We start from the raw sequence: 19,315 nt of genomic DNA, 5'->3' as shown, positions 1-19,315 counted from the left end.
ACATCAGGACTCTCGAGAAAACAAAACTAACTGTTTCCCTCGGGACCATACATTAAGTGTATATTATTCGCCGAAGGCGAGGTGAATATCGGTGAATAAAAACCGAGACGAAGTCGAGGTTTTCATTTACCGATATTTACTGAGCATTTGATCAAATCATGATTTCACTACATATGTCCGGTATATGCTACGTTAACCTTGGAGTATCGTAAGAATTTCGTCGACTTCTCGCTCCAGGCTAGAGATTTCAAGAGGGAACGCCCCATGGTCGACGAATGAAACACTGACTGAGAGAACGATAACTCACCGAGAATTCTTTTGCCGGTTAGAAATCCACTGAATTGACGAGCTATGTAAAATGTTTCGCGATATAGAAAGGATTATGGTATAATATGATCAATTATTTGTCAATTTGGACTTTCCATACCCAACATCAAGGTGACATCAAGGTGTTTCAAAATTGTTACCAGTTTGTAAGTTAGGGAATTTCATGACATTATCATTATCAATGCATGGCTGGTTAAATTTCTCAAAGGCAAAAGAACAATCGACATTGTACGCTCTATTCGTGCTTCCCCTCTTAATTACGATGTCGGTTTTTTAAATAATCTGAACGTTCTTCCCCCCTCCCCCCCCCCCCCCCCCATAGCCCCGTCTCCATCCAACAAAGTAAGTTTAAGCGACTAAGACGGCAAAGGCCACGCAAACATCCAGAGCAAGGATACTATTGGTTCAAAGAAGGAAAAACAGTCACGCTGAACGTTCGACAAGCTCGTTCGACACGCATTTTAGTACATTTATTTGCCACACTACCAAAAACAAAGAACGTCAAATCAAATTTCAGGGTTTGACGACAATGTGAGCATACAACACTGATGAACCATTCATTTTCTACTTTTTCTTTTAAACCGTTCGAACCAATCCATTTATATGATTGCCCACCCGTATCAGTTGTGCAAGCAAGTGAACAAGATGGAATGATTGCAAAATATTTACCAAGGCGCCAAGTTATGTTTTGAAGAAACGTTTTCGTCGACGTTGTCCGACGTTGTCCACACTTAAACCCGGCAATAAGCCTTAACTGACAAATTTTTTTCTCGTGTTCCAAATTCCATTCCAAAAGTATCGGTAGATGTGCTTATCTGAGCAGGGTGGTTACTTGTGTGCATCTACAGAACTCCAATTAGCATGCGACTCAAAACAGCTCAGTGCATACTATGTGTTGACTGTGAAACAATTAAGCAGTCCTCTCATCATCCAGAAAATTGAACATTGCTATTGTTTTTTTCCCGCTTCTTCGTCTTATTCAAGGTATCTTAAAGGCGCTGTTACGCTGTACAATTTTTCGTGCAACTTGTCTCGCAACGCCACTTCTACAAATATTCTCACATTATGAAACAGGTTCTTTTACATTGAGCAACGTTTCATGCAACTTGTCACGTTTCCATGATCACATGACGTTAAAGGAACATTTTCATTGGCGGATTGTGCCGCAAATCGTCGCGACACAAGTTGCAGGACAGATGTTACACTGCGCAATGCTTAGATAAATCGTCGCAACCATTGTGGACAGTAGAACTCAATTCTACTTTCCGCAACGGTTTCTTCAACTGGCCTCGCAACGTTTCTGGCCGTTGCAAGGTATGTTACATTGGGCAATGATTCGTGCAACTTGTCTCGCAATGGCGTTGCGAGACAAGTTGCACGAAAAATTGTAAAAGCGCCTTAAAAGAGGTGTAATTAATTTTGAGTGCGACTTGAGAGTTCAAATTGCTTCTTGAGCTATAGCTATAGAATATTACCACAAGTTATTAAATGCACACTGTATCTTTGAAATAAAAGAATATAAAAGTTCCAACGGATAATTCCTTTCTCATTTTGCTCGGGATTTACGCACTGCAATTAGCTGATGCCATTTAGGCAGCCTATCAAGAGATCACAATAGGCCACTTCGGAAAATACCATAATACTCTTTGTTTGTAAAAAAAAAAAAAAAAAATCCCCGCAACTTTTGAATAAGTTTTGTTTTTGTTTTCTCTTGGGGCCATTGTAAGTCCCAAGAGGAACTGGAAACAATGCTTATGCAAAATTTGAGGGGATAAACAAAGAGTATTATGGTATTTTCCGAAGTGGCCTATAGCAACACAATCATACCAACTAGGGAAAAAATAGAGAAACATAAACGGTCCTGCGATCTACACCTATAAAGTTATGATATACGGAATATAACAGGTTGTGAGGATGCCCTAAACTGCGCATGTGTGAAGTAAGCTTTACATACGCAATAAATTACATTTTTCCTAACTAAATGCCCTTGTTAATGATTTTTACTCGGGCTTTCCGGGGAAAACGCCCGAGCTTAAATTTCGGCTTAGCCTTTTTTTTTGCGTTCAGTCACCAATCGCACTCAAGACTGCACAGCGCTTGCGCGAAGTTAACCAAAGCGCATGCGTGGCATGGTTGTGCAAAGGTTCATTCATAGTTTATAGCGCATGCGCGAAATTTAAGCCAACGTGCATACGTGGCAATGAACGAAAATGGAGTCGTTGAAATTCCGAGCGCAAATAAGGTGTCTAATGAGTCCCTACCAGGGAGGGGAGGGGGGGTTCCATGTTCCCTTAAAAAAATTGATTGTGGTCCCCTGTTCCCGAAATGATTTTCAAACGTGTTCCCAGCTTTTTGATCCCTAAAATTGTTCATGTTCCTTTGTTCCCTTAAGTATTTTGTCAGCTTGTTCTCGTGTTCCCCAGTTCAAATTAGCCATGTTCTGTTGTTCCCCAAAATCCCTGGGACTCTCTAATAAGCTCAAACCACATACAAATGCACGCACCATTCCCGGTAGACCCACACTAACAGATGTCGCGCGTTTTCAGAACGCGTCGGACCGCGAACTTTACGAGAGATCACTTTACCCGGCACTTTACCAGTGAACATTTTATAAGTGAACGTAATGAGAATCACTGCCATCACTCTAACCCGGGCTAAATGATAAATAATAATCTAGCCAACATCTCACGTTCAAGTATACATGTAATATCAACACAATAAATTAGTTATAAATTAGTACAGGGCCTTAAGATCCAATCAAGATGCGTCCTTTATCTTTTTAGCTGGAATAAAATTAACGATGCACTTCGTGTAATACTGGATTAGGTAATTTGATACATTTGTTGTAGTATTTATAATATTTGGCCATTGCGCCCTACACAGATTAACACAATGCAAGCGCCTTCAAATCTCAGTCAACGCACGCTGTAAAACAAGCTAAAGAAAAGAAGAGGAAACGACTAAATATATCTCAGTTGCAAAGTTTGCGTAAAAATTCAGTCGATGATGCAAGGGAAAGACAAGCAAGACAAGAAGCCCAACAGATTTGTCAACTTATGTTCTGCGTCTGGATTGCTGTTGTCTGTTGTGTGTTTTATCGCAGTAATTCGTGTTGAACTCAGACTACAAGAACAACATCGACTGATATCACACTCAGTAACATTCTGTGATCAGTTCGAGACTAAAATCCTACGAAAAGTACAGCAGAATTACAGAGAATGGCAAGATGATAAGGATCAATGGAGGCACACAAGAGGTCAGTTACTCCAGGATTCTTGATACATGTTCAATTTTAAACTGTATCACTGTTGGTTAGTCCCGGTTTACATGTTAAAGCAGTTCAATATTTATAAATTTGCCCCGTTAATGCCATTCTTGATAAATCGAACAACACCTCTCTTTATTATCATCCTTAGCTCAAACGGAAGTTTGAGCTATATCATGCTTTTTGGTTTGAATCGTGTGTGTTGTTAATTATGTGTGCTGCTAGGATAGACATGTTGAAAATGCTCGGTACTGGAGTATTCGCAAAATCAGCGGAAATAGTGGAGTAATGGAGGTTCATGGATTACACTATATAGTCGAATGCATCTGTCGCTGACAATTCTTGATATCAATTTCATGTTTTCGTAAGGTTATCAACACACCTGGTCCAGACAAACACGAACTTTACCCGAACAGTCACAACTGAAGTCTGTTCAATCAGCCTCTGATGTAAAACTGCTGATCAAACAAGAGCTTCAAACACTGCAAAACCAAATTTGTGCCAAAGATGAAACTCTCTGCCTATCAGGACAAAAAGGAAATAGTGGCAAACGAGGAAGACCGGGAATCCGGGGTAGACCAGGACCCCCTGGGAGACCCGGGCTACAAGGACCTCCTGGTAAACACGGCCCAGTGGGACCTCAAGGATTCATAGGCATGAAAGGGGATATTGGGATTCCGGGTAATACTGGTCCCGCGGGACCAACCGGCCCGCCAGGACGAAAGGGCGCTAAAGGTGAGCCGGGCCAATCCATCTCGGCTCCTTCTCTGCTTCAGCCTTCAACAGAAACCACGATCAATGAAAGTCAAACAGCCATCTTGAAATGCACACCTAATGGAAACCCATTACCGAAAGTCACGTGGTCTAAGCTGAATTCATCACTTCCGGCTGGACGACACGTGATTGAAGCCAGCGGTGCTCTAATTCTGAGGGATGTTAGACCACGAGACCAAGGAGTTTATAGCTGCAGAGCAGAAAACTTGTTGGCAAGCGCTAATGCTACAGCTAAACTGACTGTTCAGTGTAAGTTGCCTTGGTCATTTATTTTTCGTCACTTTTTCTTAGGTGCTAATTCATTTCAAATCTTGAGTAAAAATCAGTGCCGTAAAAATAAGTTTGTTAAATATTGATAGAGCACTTCAAAAGTTGCTTTTTTATGCATGCGAAATTTGCATCAAGCAAGCATATAACTTGATTGTTCCTTTTTTGACAGTCATTCCTCGGCTTTTCTTGCCATCCACTGAAATATTGGCGGAAGACGAACAAAATGTCACCATCCCCTGCAATGCTACTGGTCAGCCGCAGCCTAGGATCACATGGTCTAAAGCATTTGGTCGCTTGCCAGTCGGGAAAACAATAGTGACGAAGGGAAACTTAATAATAAACAATGTGTCAAAGAAAGATAGAGATACATACATTTGTAAAGCGGTGAATATTCTAGGATCAACAATAGGAGTAGCTCAACTCACAGTATTTTCTCGTCTGCGTTTTAAAGTCCGTCCTCCAAAAGACGTAACACCAGTGATTGGTTACAGTTTCCATCTTCCCTGTTTGGCCGAGAGCGACATGAAAACCACCATTACTTGGGCGAAGGATGACAAGCGTTCACTTGTTCTTGATTCAAATGTGTTGTTAAATGGAACACTGATTCTTCAAAATGTTAAAAAATCTCACCAAGGAACTTACACCTGCAGAGCAACCAATGCACTGAAAACAATTGAAGCTAAGGTGAAACTCAACACTCCCGTTGATGCAACATCCTGTTCTGTCATACGAAAATATGTCAGCACTTTAAACGGAGATTACATCATCGATCCAGATGGCCCAGGAGGTCTGGCACCATTTAAAGTGTACTGCGACATGACTGACAAGAATGGTGTCGGCGTGACAGTTATCAGTCACGACAGTGAAAGCAGAACATACGTCATTGGTTATGGTCATCAAGGTAGCTATTCACGTGACATTCATTACACAGGAGCCAGTTTGTCTCAGCTGGCAGGTCTCACCACAATCTCTGCACGTTGTGAACAGTTTATTCAGTATGAATGTTATGGTTCAGTGTTGTTTTACAATAACGATCCATACGGATGGTGGGTGTCACGTGATTCTCTTAAGATGACGTACTGGGGTGGGGCGTCAGTCAGTAGTAAGTGCGCATGCGGGATGACCAACTCATGTGCAAACCCCAGTTTTGGTTGCAACTGTGATAAAAACGATTATGTACGGCGTGAAGACAGCGGTCTCCTCACAGACAAGACACGCCTTCCAGTCAAACAACTCAGGTTTGGGGATACCGCCGGAAGAAACGAAAAAGGGTATCACACACTGGGTAAGCTAAAGTGCTATGGCATAGTGTGAACTTGGGACACATGACGTCACATCCAAAGTTCATGAACAAATTTACTTTAAATCTACATGTCTAATTTTACCCAATCATATCTATCGAAGCGCGGCAATGAAACACGTGAATTCAACAATATCTTTTAAGGACCTTACCCAGGAGGTCAAATGAAGAACAAGTGCATGGTCTTATGAGCCAAAAGGAGAAACTCTTGAAACACTGTTTTCGTCTTGTTTAATATTATCAGAAACCCATAAGGGTTGAAATGTGTAACGCGCGTTCAAAGCTTCCGAATATTCAGTGCGAACTGATTGGTTGAATGTTTCAGTGCTAAGTACCATATTTGGAAACCCCTCGCTCTTGTTGTTCCAAATATGGTACTTAGCAAATTGAATATTCAGAAGCTTGTTTCCCAGCACACAAGGGGCCGTAACACGTTTCAACCCTTATGGGTTTCTGATATTATGTGATACTCCGTTACTTACTGCTGCTGTGGCAGACTTAGTTATTGATCAATCGGAACCGCAAATAGTTTGAAAGGCCCTCCAAATCATTAATCCTTAAAAATGAAATCAGATTTCAGCGCGGTCGTAACCACGTCTTTACAGACCATAAGTCCACAAATTAAATGCCAAGTTAACATATTTTAATACAATTTTAAGTTCAAGTATTTTCGGGAAACGTTTTTTCTCTTGTCGGGTTCAATAAGTTAACGATACTTTTATGACTTTTATCGTACTCAGAAGATCTCGATGGTTTCCATGTAAATGTATGTTCATTTAAATCGAATCGAGTTTAATTATTGTAAATTATGCACTGATCACACTACAACGGGTACTTCGAAAGTGCGAGTGTCGATATTACGATGTTCCAAGCATAGTATAGGGACCATGGGCAAATATTACGTGAATAAGCTATGTGTGGGCACATCTCTTATAGCCCAGCAAGATCCTCTCCTTTATCTTCTACCGAAAGTTTTCAAATAATCGACACAAAATAGGCATCATTTTAATGTCCCAGCGTTTGAAATGCACAAATCCTCTATCATTTGCGTTTTCTTTCGAAAGGAAAGCCGTCACGGACTAACTTGAAAAGAGATTTATTTCTAGGTCATCTTCAACCTCCTTTAGATAAATATTAAAAAGACCTTGCGACTTTGATTTTAGAATTTGATGACGTCACTGTCACTTGGTAACAAGATGTCATCGTCTGAAGCACTTAGAGGGCCGCTAGGGAGAAAACGTTTATAGTAATAGGTGTTACCCTCTTTAAATAAAGGTTATTGTTATTTTTATTATTGTTATTATTGTTATTTTTATTATTGTTATTATTGTTGTTATTATTGTTATTATTATTGTTATTGTTATTGTTATTGTTATTATTATTATTATTATTATTATTATTATTATTATTATTATGTGATAAACGGCGAAATTATCCTTGGTAGCAAAAGGTGACCCGATTTTATATAACTAGTAACATCCTTAGCGTGCTTCGGAAAACGTATTGCACTTTCATTGATGGAGGAATTCGTTTGGACTAAAAAACGAAAGAACCAGGACAAGTGAAAAGAAAATAATAGACTTACTTATTTTATACAGCCTTTAATGATTTTGAAACTATTTATCTGAAGAAGCAAAGTGGCCAAGTTTCCGACAACATTAACTGCGAAATATATGTTTACTCTTGAAGCCCATCTCTTATTAACTACGCCAGAAGGGAACACTATGATGGTTGCTGTAGATACGTATACGATATTCATATATAAAGCAACCATAGTGTTATTTTAAGAGTAGTATAAATGAGTGCCTGACTTTACCAATGCTACCCATCCGCATCCCCTTTGCCATCAAATAATTAAGAACATTACGTACATGCAGGATAAATCCATCTGAGAGATTTATAACAGGAATTATAACACATCATCCTCAGGGCAAGGATTCCTATTTCTATCGTCTGCAATTATTAAGTCAGTTGTAAGCAACGTGTTACGTTTGCTGTAACTGTGCAAATACAAGACCGAGTGGAAATCATCAAAGGTTGCTTTTGTGTTATTTCTTTACGTTGTTCACCATTGCAGATTAATTGTGGCGGCCATACGCAAATATTTCGTCAACAGATTACATTTTATGGTATCTCGTAGTGTCCGACTTGATCTTGTAGTATTTCCTCGATCACCAGCAAAACCGAGATTCAAACACTGGCCTCGGTAGAATTTGATGACATCGAGGTTGCAATGCGCATGCGCTGTATTTCCACCATCAACCTTGGGTTACAATAACAACCTCCTCTTGCTCGCTCCAGGCGATAAGAAGAGGAGAAACCCTGGGAACGACGCATGAGACCAAGCAACGCAGCGAGCCTTTGTGCGCATGATTGTCGAAAATTCTCTGAATTTGCTTACTATGTTGTTAGACATACAAGGGGCCCCATATTGGAACTGAAGTGCTTCCCGCGCTCGCTCCATGTGAAGAGGTTGAGGGAATAAGTTGCTTAACTATCATCGTTCAATTTGGTCTTTTTGTACCTCAGGGTGGACATGTCGATTTCACAAGTACTTTGAAACGCTTAATTAACGTACCGTTTTGTATGGTAGCTTGCCAGATTCACCTTCTCTGCATCCCCGTCACGATTGCATTCCGACTTGGCAGCAAGAAATCTTTTATCAGAAAACACCTTTTGAGATCCATTTAATTCAATATCCGCTGTAGTTTTGTCATTGTCCCTGGGAAAAATAAAAACACTGGGAATTCAATGCGAAGTTTTTTCGACAAAGTGCCTCTTTAGTGATGAAAATATTATCAGTGCATGGCACTTGAACTTCAACATTATTTTTCTTGAAGACAAAAGAACAACTGGCGTTTTGCGCGCTGTTAACAAAGCTTTGAAAGCGCTGACCGGAGCAGATCAGAGCAGAAGAAGAAGAAGCTTTATTGCACTCTATTCTTGCCTTAATATTAACTAAACAAATAGAGTACTGGCTGCCTGGAATAACCCTAAGGGCTAGCGGAGCCGGGCAGCCGGGTAACTTATTAATGGCAACTGTTGATTACAATAAATTAAATTACAGGTCAGCCAGAAGGCACAAACACACATACAGACACATGTACAGAATACAGACAGACAGAGACAGCAAGAAGGGAACTGAAGTATAATACACAGTATAAACATGAATTAATATAACGACTATAACTTAGAATTAAATTTTTCGAAGCCCGGCTATAGTTCGATAAATTAAAGTAAAACCAAAATTCATAGAAATAGTACCTATAAAGAGATAACACTAGATTACACAGAATTGAAATGAATGAAACGACAAAACTTAGCAAAACTTACGCAAGTATAGTATCATTAGAAAAGACACAACTACCCAAAAACAAAACCATTCCTAATAGTCTAAAATAAGATAAAGTTTAATCGAGTCCTAAATTTAGAAAAAGAAAGGGTTTTCGTACACTCCTTCAAAGAGTTCCAATCATTTTTTAAGCAATTCTTGTGTTGTAGCTGTCTGTTTTTAACCAGACAGAGGGTAAAAATCTACCAAAACAAGATCAGGCAACTTGACAATGAATAAAATTTTCAAATATTGGACTGGAATACTCATCGAATTTAAAAAGGATATGTTACAGCATAATATACATTTACCAAAATGTTGAAGTTGATAAAATAACAAAGTTTATACAGAATGCCAATGTTTCTCTAAATCTTTTTACCAATAAAACTTATTTGGCTGATCACACTAAATTTTGGAGGTATGCATTGATCACAACTCATATAAGCAAGAGGCTACAGGTAGCCTTTACTATGGCCGGCACGTCAGTTAAAGCCTGGTTTCCATTTGACCGTCCAGATCGTCCCGAGCGCGATCGCCTGAACATTATTTGAAACGACTGGGGTGATTATATGGAAACACTACCCAGAAGATCGTTAACGACCCGAGCGACTGAGACGACCTCGATCGTCTGCAAAGAACTCAGTTCTCTCTGGACAATCGAGGTCGTCTCAGTCGCCCGGGTAGTTGGCGATTGTCTGAGTAGTGTTTCCATATAATCGTCCCTATCGCCTCTGAACATAATTTCTCAACTATTAATAATTCATAACTCGAGTCCACCAATCAACAACTGTATACCACGTCACGTGGATGCGGTTTGGATGCCCAATGAAAAACTAGATGAAAATCTTTAAAGATTTGGATACAGTATCCAAATGTCTACTAATTCCAGAAAAACATCATGTGATATGAAAAAATTAATTCTAACTAAATAACATCTCACCCAACAGAAATTTGAACGCTTTAAGCCGCTAACACTACTGTAAACCGACTTATTTTGAATCTCCTACACGAACTTGGATAGCCGGTAGTTTCATGCTTTCAATGCTTTCAGTCAACTCTTGCACATTCACCTTTGAACAGTCCGTCTGGCTCGATAATTCATATCTTGAGCGCTCCGTGGTCTTGCCATTCTCGAAAAATCTATAACGCCCACTTGTTCTTGTAAACCGCGGATTTCGGAACAGAAATGATAACACACTAGTTTTCCTCGTCGAAAAGTTTTGCCGAAACCTTGAACTTGACTCATCCATGTTGCACAAACAACTGATTATGGTAATCACTAAATTAATTTGCACAACTCCCAAATGACACATTCCATCCAAACTGTTTTTATCACATATAGCTATTGTTTAATTAACGAGACGACAAAACAATAATAAATAACAATAGCTGGCCACTCGTTTAAGAAGCTATACCAAAACCTCGTGCTTCGTGCCTCATCGGGGTATCCAGACACCTCGAAACAATAAACGCACTCGACCTTCGGTCTCGTGCTTTCATCTGTTTCTCGGGAGTCTGGAAACCCCGATAAAACACTCGCACTCGTTTTTGCTTTGTTTCCTCAGAAACGAAACGTACCTATTTTGACTTCAGGGTGAACTGTTTAAAGAGTGGCGGATCAAAACAGAGTTTGTAATTGAAAATCTTCCCTCTAATAGCAAATATGTTGTTTGTTCAATAACATTTTTGTCTGGAAAGGTTTTGTGAGACTTTTTGTCTTTATGGATTAATCCTGTTGGAACTAATTTACATATGTGGGTTGATATTTGATATAAGAGTTGTTTTCGTAAAGATGACAAGAATTTTTAGCCATTTTGTATTTCAAGTCGTCTCTCTTGCAAATGATTAATAGGTAGCCATAGTCTTGCACGTCATGAAATATTGGTTAGTCATTGTATTGTAAAATAAAGTTTATTTGGGAAGCCAACAATATTTCTTCAACTGGTTCCTGGTTAACCCAATTTATTGCAACTACTTACATGCGAAAATTGTTTACATTACTCATTAACACGAAGATTTGTCAACAATATATCGCTTTAATCTAACCCAAAATCATTCAGATAGTAAAAAAACTTCATATTTATTAACTATTTCCTTCGCTTTTGTGTTTGTCAGCATTATGATTTGCGATAATTCAAGTTTACGTGTTCGCAAGTTTGTTTTCGCATTTCATAGATGTTTAGATTTTCAATTACAAACTCTGTTTTGATTGGCCACTCAACCTCATCATGTAAATAATTCACCCTGACGTTTCGTTTCTGAGGATTTAAACAAAAAATAAGTATTGTTTCGTTTCCGGACTGAGCAGCTCCGGGGATGATGAGAAATACGCCGCATTCGGGCTCGATCCCCTAGCCTGCTTCGTCCATTGGGGGAGATACCAGGAGTACCTATTAGGCTTTTTTCTCTTTTTCAATTTTCAGCATCTCTCCTGGGAAAATCCAGTTTCAGCGCATTCATTACTACCCAGCTCAGTGCCCTCTGTTTTTGTGTAGCATGTCCCACAGGCAACCAAGTTTACGCTCACGGAGCGTCTACTTTCATACACAGAGATTTTTCCTTACTGACCGACGCATTTCAAAGATTGGAAGCCATTTAAGTGCAAGAGCAAATTTTATTTACATAAACAAAGCCTAAATCCGCAACGCGGCGTCATATTCAGTCTCTGTTGCCAGTAAAAATATTTTTTTAGTTTATTTCTTTACACACTCAATTTTTAGATGGCATCACGAATTTGCAGATGCTTACAATTATGAGGTATAAAAACTAGCAAAAAAAATGGGACAACTTCGGTTTTAAAAATAACCAATGCCAAAATCTCATCACAAGACGAAGAGTCGTTTCCCTGTCCGTTTTTCTGGTGGGATTATTTTTGGCGACTGATTCACGGCGTTAATTGTAACTGAGAAATGTCCACCTTGGATCACTGCTCCACTAAAATAACGCTACTGAATGCTGGTGCTTTGCTGAGACTGAGCCGAGGCTCTTACTTTAAAATGTAGTTCCTCTTCCATTTTGTTTTTGCAGAAACTGAAGCCGCGCGCTTGTTACCCTCCACTGTGAAGTACTATTGTTCGTGTCTCTGATTGGACGAACGATGTATTTTCATAGTCGTTTGCTTTTCCGATTGGTTGATTATGTATTTCGCACAAATTTTACGCGGGGTTTTTTTCATGTGTAATCTCAGTACGTACGAAATGAAGCCATTTAAGTTTTCAGTATTACCGTGATTACATACCTACTTCGCCTCTGACCAGGATCGAGTGCAAGGCAGAACAAAGTCCATTTTTATGCCCTCGCCGTTTAAGAAGAAATTAAATTTCTAGACATAATAGCCCAGCAATGCGCTACAAAAGAATCCAAAAGTGTTGTTTACACTGTTTGCACCCAACATCGCAACATCACCTCCCTACACTCCAGTTTCTACTCCAGTAAAACGATTTCAGCTTCCAATGGGGTAACCTTGAGGAATTAAAGTGCTTCCATACATTATGAAAATCCGGCTGACCTGCGTAAATTGATACACTTCCTGTATCACAAAATCTAAAATACAACGTATCAACAAGACTGGGTATAGAGTTTCATTTCTCGACATAGTACATTTTCGAACATTTCGTTTGTTCATTACTGCAATTCTTTCAAAAAAGGATCAGCGCGTGATTCGTAAGCCGCGAGTTTAACAAATCAAGAAAACACCAAAGTCAAAAAGTGTTGAAAAAAGCCATACTAAAACCATGAAACATAAACAAGAGGACAAGCGGACCAACAGATTTGGCAGCTTGTGTTCTGCGTCTGGTTTGCTGTTGTCTCTTGTGTGTTGCATCGCACTGATTCATGTAGAACTCAGAATACAAGAACACCATCGACTGATATCACACTCAGTAACATCCTGTGATCAGCTCGAGACTAAAATCCTACGAAAAGTACAGCAGAATTACAGAGAATGGCGAGATGATAAAGATCAATGGAAGCAAACAAGAGGTCAGTTATTCCATTATTCTTGATATACATATGAGATTTGTAAAGGTATCACTGTTAGTTAGTCCTGGTTTTATTTGTGAAAAGAGTTAAATATTTATAAATTTGCACCGTTTATGCCATTCAAATTCACTGGAGATAAATCAAACATAAAGTCTGTTTACTGTCAGCCGTAGCTTAGAAAAAAGCTGACATTATCATGTATCGTGGCTTTTAGCTTTGAATCATGTAACTTTTAATACTTATTTGCACTGCTAGGACAGGCATGTCAAAATGCCCTGTGGAATATTCTCAGTAGCAACCAGTGAGGTGGCGAGTATTCAATGTAGTTCCTGAATTGAGCCATAAATGCATCTGTCGAAGAAAATTCTTGATATCAATTTCATGTTTTGATAAGGTTATCAACACACCTGGTCCAGACAAACACGAGCTTCACCCGAACAGTCACAACTGAAATCTGTCCGATCAGCCTCTGATGTAAAACTGCTGATCAAACAAGAGCTTCAAACACTGCAAAACAAAATTTGTGCCAAAGATGAAACTCTCTGCCTATCAGGACAAAAAGGAAATAGTGGGAAACGAGGAAAACCGGGAACCCGGGGTAGACCAGGACCCCCTGGGAGACCCGGGCCAGAGGGACCTCCTGGCAAACACGGCCCAATAGGACCTCAAGGACTGACGGGCATGAAAGGGGATATGGGGATTCCTGGTAATACTGGTCCCGCGGGACCAACCGGCCCGCCAGGACAAAAGGGCCTTAAAGGTGAGCCGGGTCAGTCCATCTTAGCTCCTTCTCTGATTCAGCCTCCAACGGAAACCACTATTAATGAAAGTCAAACAGCCATCTTGAAATGTTCAGCCAATGGAAATCCATTACCAAAAGTCGAGTGGTCTAAGCTGAATTCCTCACTTCCGGCTGGACGTCACGTGATTGAACTCAGTGGCGCTCTGATTGTGAGGGATGTTAGACCTGGAGACGGAGGACTTTACAGCTGCAGAGCAGAGAACTTGTTAGGAAGCACTAATGCATCAGCTAAGCTGACTGTTCAGTGTAAGTTCTATTTTGTTATTCTTGTCTCAAGTTAGCGTAACCTGTAAGTTGTGGATCTGTCTGTCGTATCGAAATTTGAACTGATAAGAGAATTAACAGAATCGAACAATGAACTGTTGGTCCGAATTTACAACACTTTGATTGATGAATTAAAGAATATGATCACCATTTGATTTCAGCTTTTTTTTAGTTTTAGTTTTAAAGGCTTTGTTGTCATCGGCGTGTATCATTTTGTAGTGTTGAATTATCACCAATACAGGTATATGAAACTCTCTTCATTTCTCCGGGACCCTTTTAAGCTAGATTCGGGCATTAAGACAATTGCTGCAACAACATTCTTCGGAGTATTGCATATTCATCGTCGACTTCAATTATAACTGGCTAAATGAAAACTGAACAACCTTTTCATCAGAGATAACAGTTACAGGCCATTTGCCACACAGTATACAACCAAAGAAGAACATGTTTGGACCATATAAACACCGATTAACCAGTATTCCAAATAACACCACATTTTCACTGATCATAAAGCAGTTTGTGCTTCAGTAAATTGCTTGAATCCATAGCCAAAAGTGACATCCTATATAAAAGTATGGATTAACTTCATGTAATTAGAGTGTCATAAATATCACCCACAACACTCCCCTACGTTAGAAACTACCAATCCGCAGTAGACACGTGAACGTGTACTCACCGAGTACCTATTTTTATTTGTATTGTAGCAACATTTTTACCAAGCAGAATTTTAGTCCAGTTTCTTGACTGTTGCTTTTATATTTGACAGTCGCGCCTCGACTTTTGCTGCCATCCAACGAAATATGGGCAGAAGAAGAGCAAAATGTCACCATCCCGTGCAATGCTACAGGTCAGCCGCAGCCAAGTGTCACATGGTCCAAATCAGTTGGTAGTTTACCAGTCGGAAAAACAAAAGTGACGAAGGGAATCTTGATAATATCAAAAGTGGCAAAGAAAGATAGAGGAACTTACATTTGCAAGGCTCTCAATATTCTGGGCTCAACAACAGCAGTGGCTCAACTCACAGTATTTTCTCGTCTGCGGTTTAAAGTCCGTCCTCCAAAAGATATAACAGCAGCGATTGGTTACAGTGTCCATCTTCCGTGTGTGACCGAGAGCGACATGAAAACTATTATTAATTGGGCAAAGGATGAAAAGCGCTCACTTGTTCTTGATTCAAATGTGTTATTAAATGGAACACTGATTCTTCGAAATGTTAAAAAATCTCACCAGGGAACGTACACCTGCAGAGCAACTAATGCACTGACAACAATAGAAGCTAAGGTGAGACTCAACATTCCTGTTGATGGGACATCCTGCTCTGAAATACGGAAGTACGGCAGCAGCTTAAGCGGAAATTACGTCATTGATCCTGATGGCCCAGGAGGTCTGGAACCCTTCACAGTATATTGCGACATGACAGACAAGAATGGTGTTGGCGTGACAGTTATCAGTCACGACAGTGAAAGCAGAACCTATGTATATAATGGCAAAACTTGGGGTGGCCGAGGCAGCTACTCACGTAACATTCATTACACAGGAGCAAGTTTGTCTCAGCTGGCGAGTCTCACCAGAGTCTCTTCACATTGTGAACAGTTTATTAAGTATGAATGTCATGATTCAGTGTTGGTCTACAATAACAAGAACAATCCATACGGATGGTGGGTGTCACGGGATTCTGTTAAGATGACGTACTGGGGTGGAGCGTCAGTCGGTGGTAAGTGCGCATGCGGGATGACCAACTCATGTGCAAACCCCAGTTACGGTTGCAACTGTGATAAGAACGATGGTGTGTGGCGTGAAGACAGCGGTCTCCTCACAGACAAGACACGCCTTCCAGTCAAACAACTCAGGTTTGGGGATACCGGCGGAGGATCCAGCCAAAAAGGTTATCATACACTGGGTAAACTGAAGTGCTATGGCATAGTGTGAACTTGGAAAAGATGACGCCACAGCCCAAGTTCATGAAACAGTTTTTTTTAAGGTGCTAATATGATCAAAAAAATCACATCCCTTTTTCCTTAAGATTTTGAAAGCGTGTTTCCTTGACACCTGACTGATAGCATCTTGAGCTTCGAATTTTATCCAAAGGCTGTTTTCTTTGACTGCAAGTTTAGGATTTCACGGTCCACCATTATTCACGTTCAAGACTGACCGCTTGGACCTGAGAGGGTTGGATCGAGGATAAGATGACGTCAAAGCCTCACTAGCTTAAAATTGCAGCGTGTAAACGCAGCTTAGTATACATGCAAAACACTAGTTTAAAAGTCTCAAAGTTCGAAACTTTCACGTCATCTTATCCTTGATCCAGCTCTCTCAAGACTTTAAAGTTAGTAATGACGGACCATTAATAAGGAAAATTTCATTCAAAATGAGCAGGCGTCTTTTTGAAATGAAGACTTAAAACGTCGGTCACTTAGTTTTGACTTAACATAGTTTTGAAATATAAAGAAAAAGTAGAATTGATTTTTGGTCACAGTAGCACTTTAAATCTACATGTCTAATTTTACCCTATCTACATTTATCGAACTGCAACAATGAGGAACGTTAAAATGTTTGAGGAAAACTTTTTGTAGGAGATGCGTGACACTTTAAAATGAATAAACAAGTAGAGTGAAATAAAATAAATATCAAAAAGTGTCACTAGCTTTTTTGTTAATCATTTTCTGACACTGACACTTTTTGATATTTATTTTATATTACTCTGCTTGTTTAAATGTTTGAGGATCCTACGCTGGAGGTCAAATATAAGACAAGTGGTCTTTTGAGCGAAAGGGATAAAATTTGCTTTCGTCTTGTTTTATATTAGGGACCTTTAGATCGCAAACCACTACGAGTATGAATTTTCTGTACTGAGCATGCGCATAAGGTTTGGAGGCCGACATTTTTTTAAGTGCGCGTGCTCAGAACGGAAAACTCGTAATTGTAGTGGTCCTTATCCTCCGATCTAAAGGTCTCTACTTAACAATTAGACCCGTGGCCCTTGAGGGCAAAGGGTCTAATTGTTTTAGTATCACCCAGCTAGTCGGACAGAAAAGGCAATAGCAACGTTAGCAAATGCAAGTTAAAGAAATAGTTGGGTAGCCAATCAAAATGCAGGATTAGCATTCAGTCCACTAGTTGGGTGATACTAATATGTGATACACCGTTACATACTGCTGCAGTCGCAGATTGAGTTATTGATAAATCGGAACCGCAAATAGTTTGAGGGACACTTTCCGTTTTTCGAAAGGAACATCATTTTACCTAGCGAAATTTACTTAGATTCGTTCATGGTCCTAGAAGATCTCAATAGTTTCTATGTCAATATGTACTTTCATGATAAATCGAATCGAATAGACCATATTCGTATTCTCAGTATTGGACTGGAACTAGCTTGCAATGGAGGCTAATGCGGGGAAATCTTTTCGAATGCAAATACTTTTTAATATATTCCCCCGCATTAGCCTCCACTGCAAGCTAGTTCCAGTCCAGTACTGGGAATACGAATATGGTCTAATTTGAAGATTGTAAATTATGCACTGATTATCTGATAACGGGTACTTTTAAAGTGTGTCGATCTTACGATGTTCCAAGCAACCATGGGGAACTACCACATGCACAAGTTATGTGTGAGCACATTTCTTAGAGTCCAACAGGATTTTAGTGCATTTTTTCGGTAACAGGCACTGAAGACTGTGACTTTTGTAACTTCTATCAAATGTTTTGGAAAGCAGAAAATAAGCATCATTTTAATTTCCCAGTGTTTTTAATGAAAGTAATTCTCTCTTTTGCATCGTGGATCATGTGGATCATTACTTTACTTAGTTACTAGAGCCAATTGCCACGCGTGCAGCGAGAGTTTGGCAGGAATTTTGGTTGTCACTCCACAAGGCCGTAAATATTAATTAAAGTAAGACGAAGTATGGTATTTTTTTAATCGTAAACGAGTTCAGTTATCTACTGATTTATCTATAAAATAAGAGGTATGCCCTTCTCTTAGTGCCAAAAACGAAGATTACAACTAATAAAATAAAGGAAACGGAAAATGTTGCATGTTTTTTTTTCAGCTCGAAGCCTCCGCCTTAAAACGAACCTTGACTGCAATTATTAAGTCAGTTGTAAACAACGTGTTTGCTGTCTATAACTGTGAAAATAGATGACCAGGGAGAAATCATCAAAGACTGCTTTTGTGTTATTTGCCCGGAAGTTATGTTGCACACCATTGCAAGAAATTATTATGGCGCCCATAGGAAACACCATGTTTCTGTAATAGATTACGTTTGAGGATATCTCTTAGTGTCCGATTTGATCTTGGAGTATTTCCTCGATCACTAGCAAAACCATAATTCAAACGCTGTCCTCGGTAAAATTTGATGAATTATATGGTGGTTGCAATACACGCGCGCAGTAAATCTAGTATGAACCTTGGGTTACAATAAAAGGTTCCTCTCGCTCGCTTCAGGCGATGAGAAGGGGAGAATCCCTGGGAACGACGCATGGAACAATGCCTGAGAGAACAAGCAACGCACCGCGGCCTTCTTACGCATGATTGTTAAAAATTCACTGAATTAGTTTGCTATGTTATACATAGTAGGAGTCTCGTATCGGAAATTAAGTGCTTTTCCTATCCAGGTGATCTGGTGACGAGGACTGGGAAGAAAAATTTTAACGCCGTATCCCACAACCGCGCGCGGCCTTAGGTGTTGTTTCCAAACTCCCTGCGGTATTTCCATCGCCAAAACTCAACGGATCATTCCGTGTCTACCACATTTCCTATTACTGAATGAACATTCAAGTAGGCCCGACGAGATCTAACCCTCGCCTCCGCCATGTTGAATTAGAAAATGAGACCGCGCGCGGTTGTGGGATACGGCGTTAAAATCTTTCTCCCCAGTCCTCCAAGTTACGTCACCAGATCACCTGGATGTACATGTGCAGAGGTTGAGGGAATAAGGTTGTCAACTGTATCTTTCAATTTGGGCTTCTTGTGCCTCAGCCCGTGGACATGTAGATTTCACAAGT

The 19,315-nt window shown here is 39.9% G+C and overlaps 1 protein-coding gene across 1 annotated transcript; it reads left to right on the top strand.

Annotated features, from left to right (window-relative positions):
- Nucleotides 1–3,197: 3,197 nt before the first annotated feature.
- Nucleotides 3,198–18,339, top strand: LOC137972506 (hemicentin-2-like). The gene is made up of 6 exons (XM_068819259.1): nt 3,198–3,583; nt 3,962–4,615; nt 4,806–5,944; nt 12,957–13,248; nt 13,643–14,296; nt 15,081–18,339. Exons 1-6 carry the CDS (start codon nt 3,331–3,333, stop codon nt 16,241–16,243), a joined length of 4,155 nt encoding a protein of 1,384 aa, XP_068675360.1. The 5' UTR covers nt 3,198–3,330; the 3' UTR covers nt 16,244–18,339.
- The last annotated feature ends 976 nt before the right edge of the window (nt 18,340–19,315 follow it).

The sequence above is a fragment of the Montipora foliosa genome, chromosome 10 (genome assembly GCF_036669935.1).
Source record: "Montipora foliosa isolate CH-2021 chromosome 10, ASM3666993v2, whole genome shotgun sequence".
Classification (NCBI taxonomy): domain Eukaryota; kingdom Metazoa; phylum Cnidaria; class Anthozoa; order Scleractinia; family Acroporidae; genus Montipora; species Montipora foliosa.
Note: the sequence above shows the minus strand (reverse complement) of the source record. Positions and strands in the feature narration are given on the sequence as shown.

Excerpts from the sequence above, each read along its gene's own strand:
- LOC137972506 (XM_068819259.1), top strand. The coding sequence starts at position 3,331 with ATGATGCAAGGGAAAGACAAGCAAGACAAGAAGCCCAACAGATTTGTC. Across the intron at positions 3,584-3,961 it reads TCAATGGAGGCACACAAGAG|GTTATCAACACACCTGGTCC; the intron begins GTCAGTTACTCC and ends TGTTTTCGTAAG. Across the intron at positions 5,945-12,956 it reads AGCTAAAGTGCTATGGCATA|AAAACACCAAAGTCAAAAAG; the intron begins GTGTGAACTTGG and ends TAACAAATCAAG.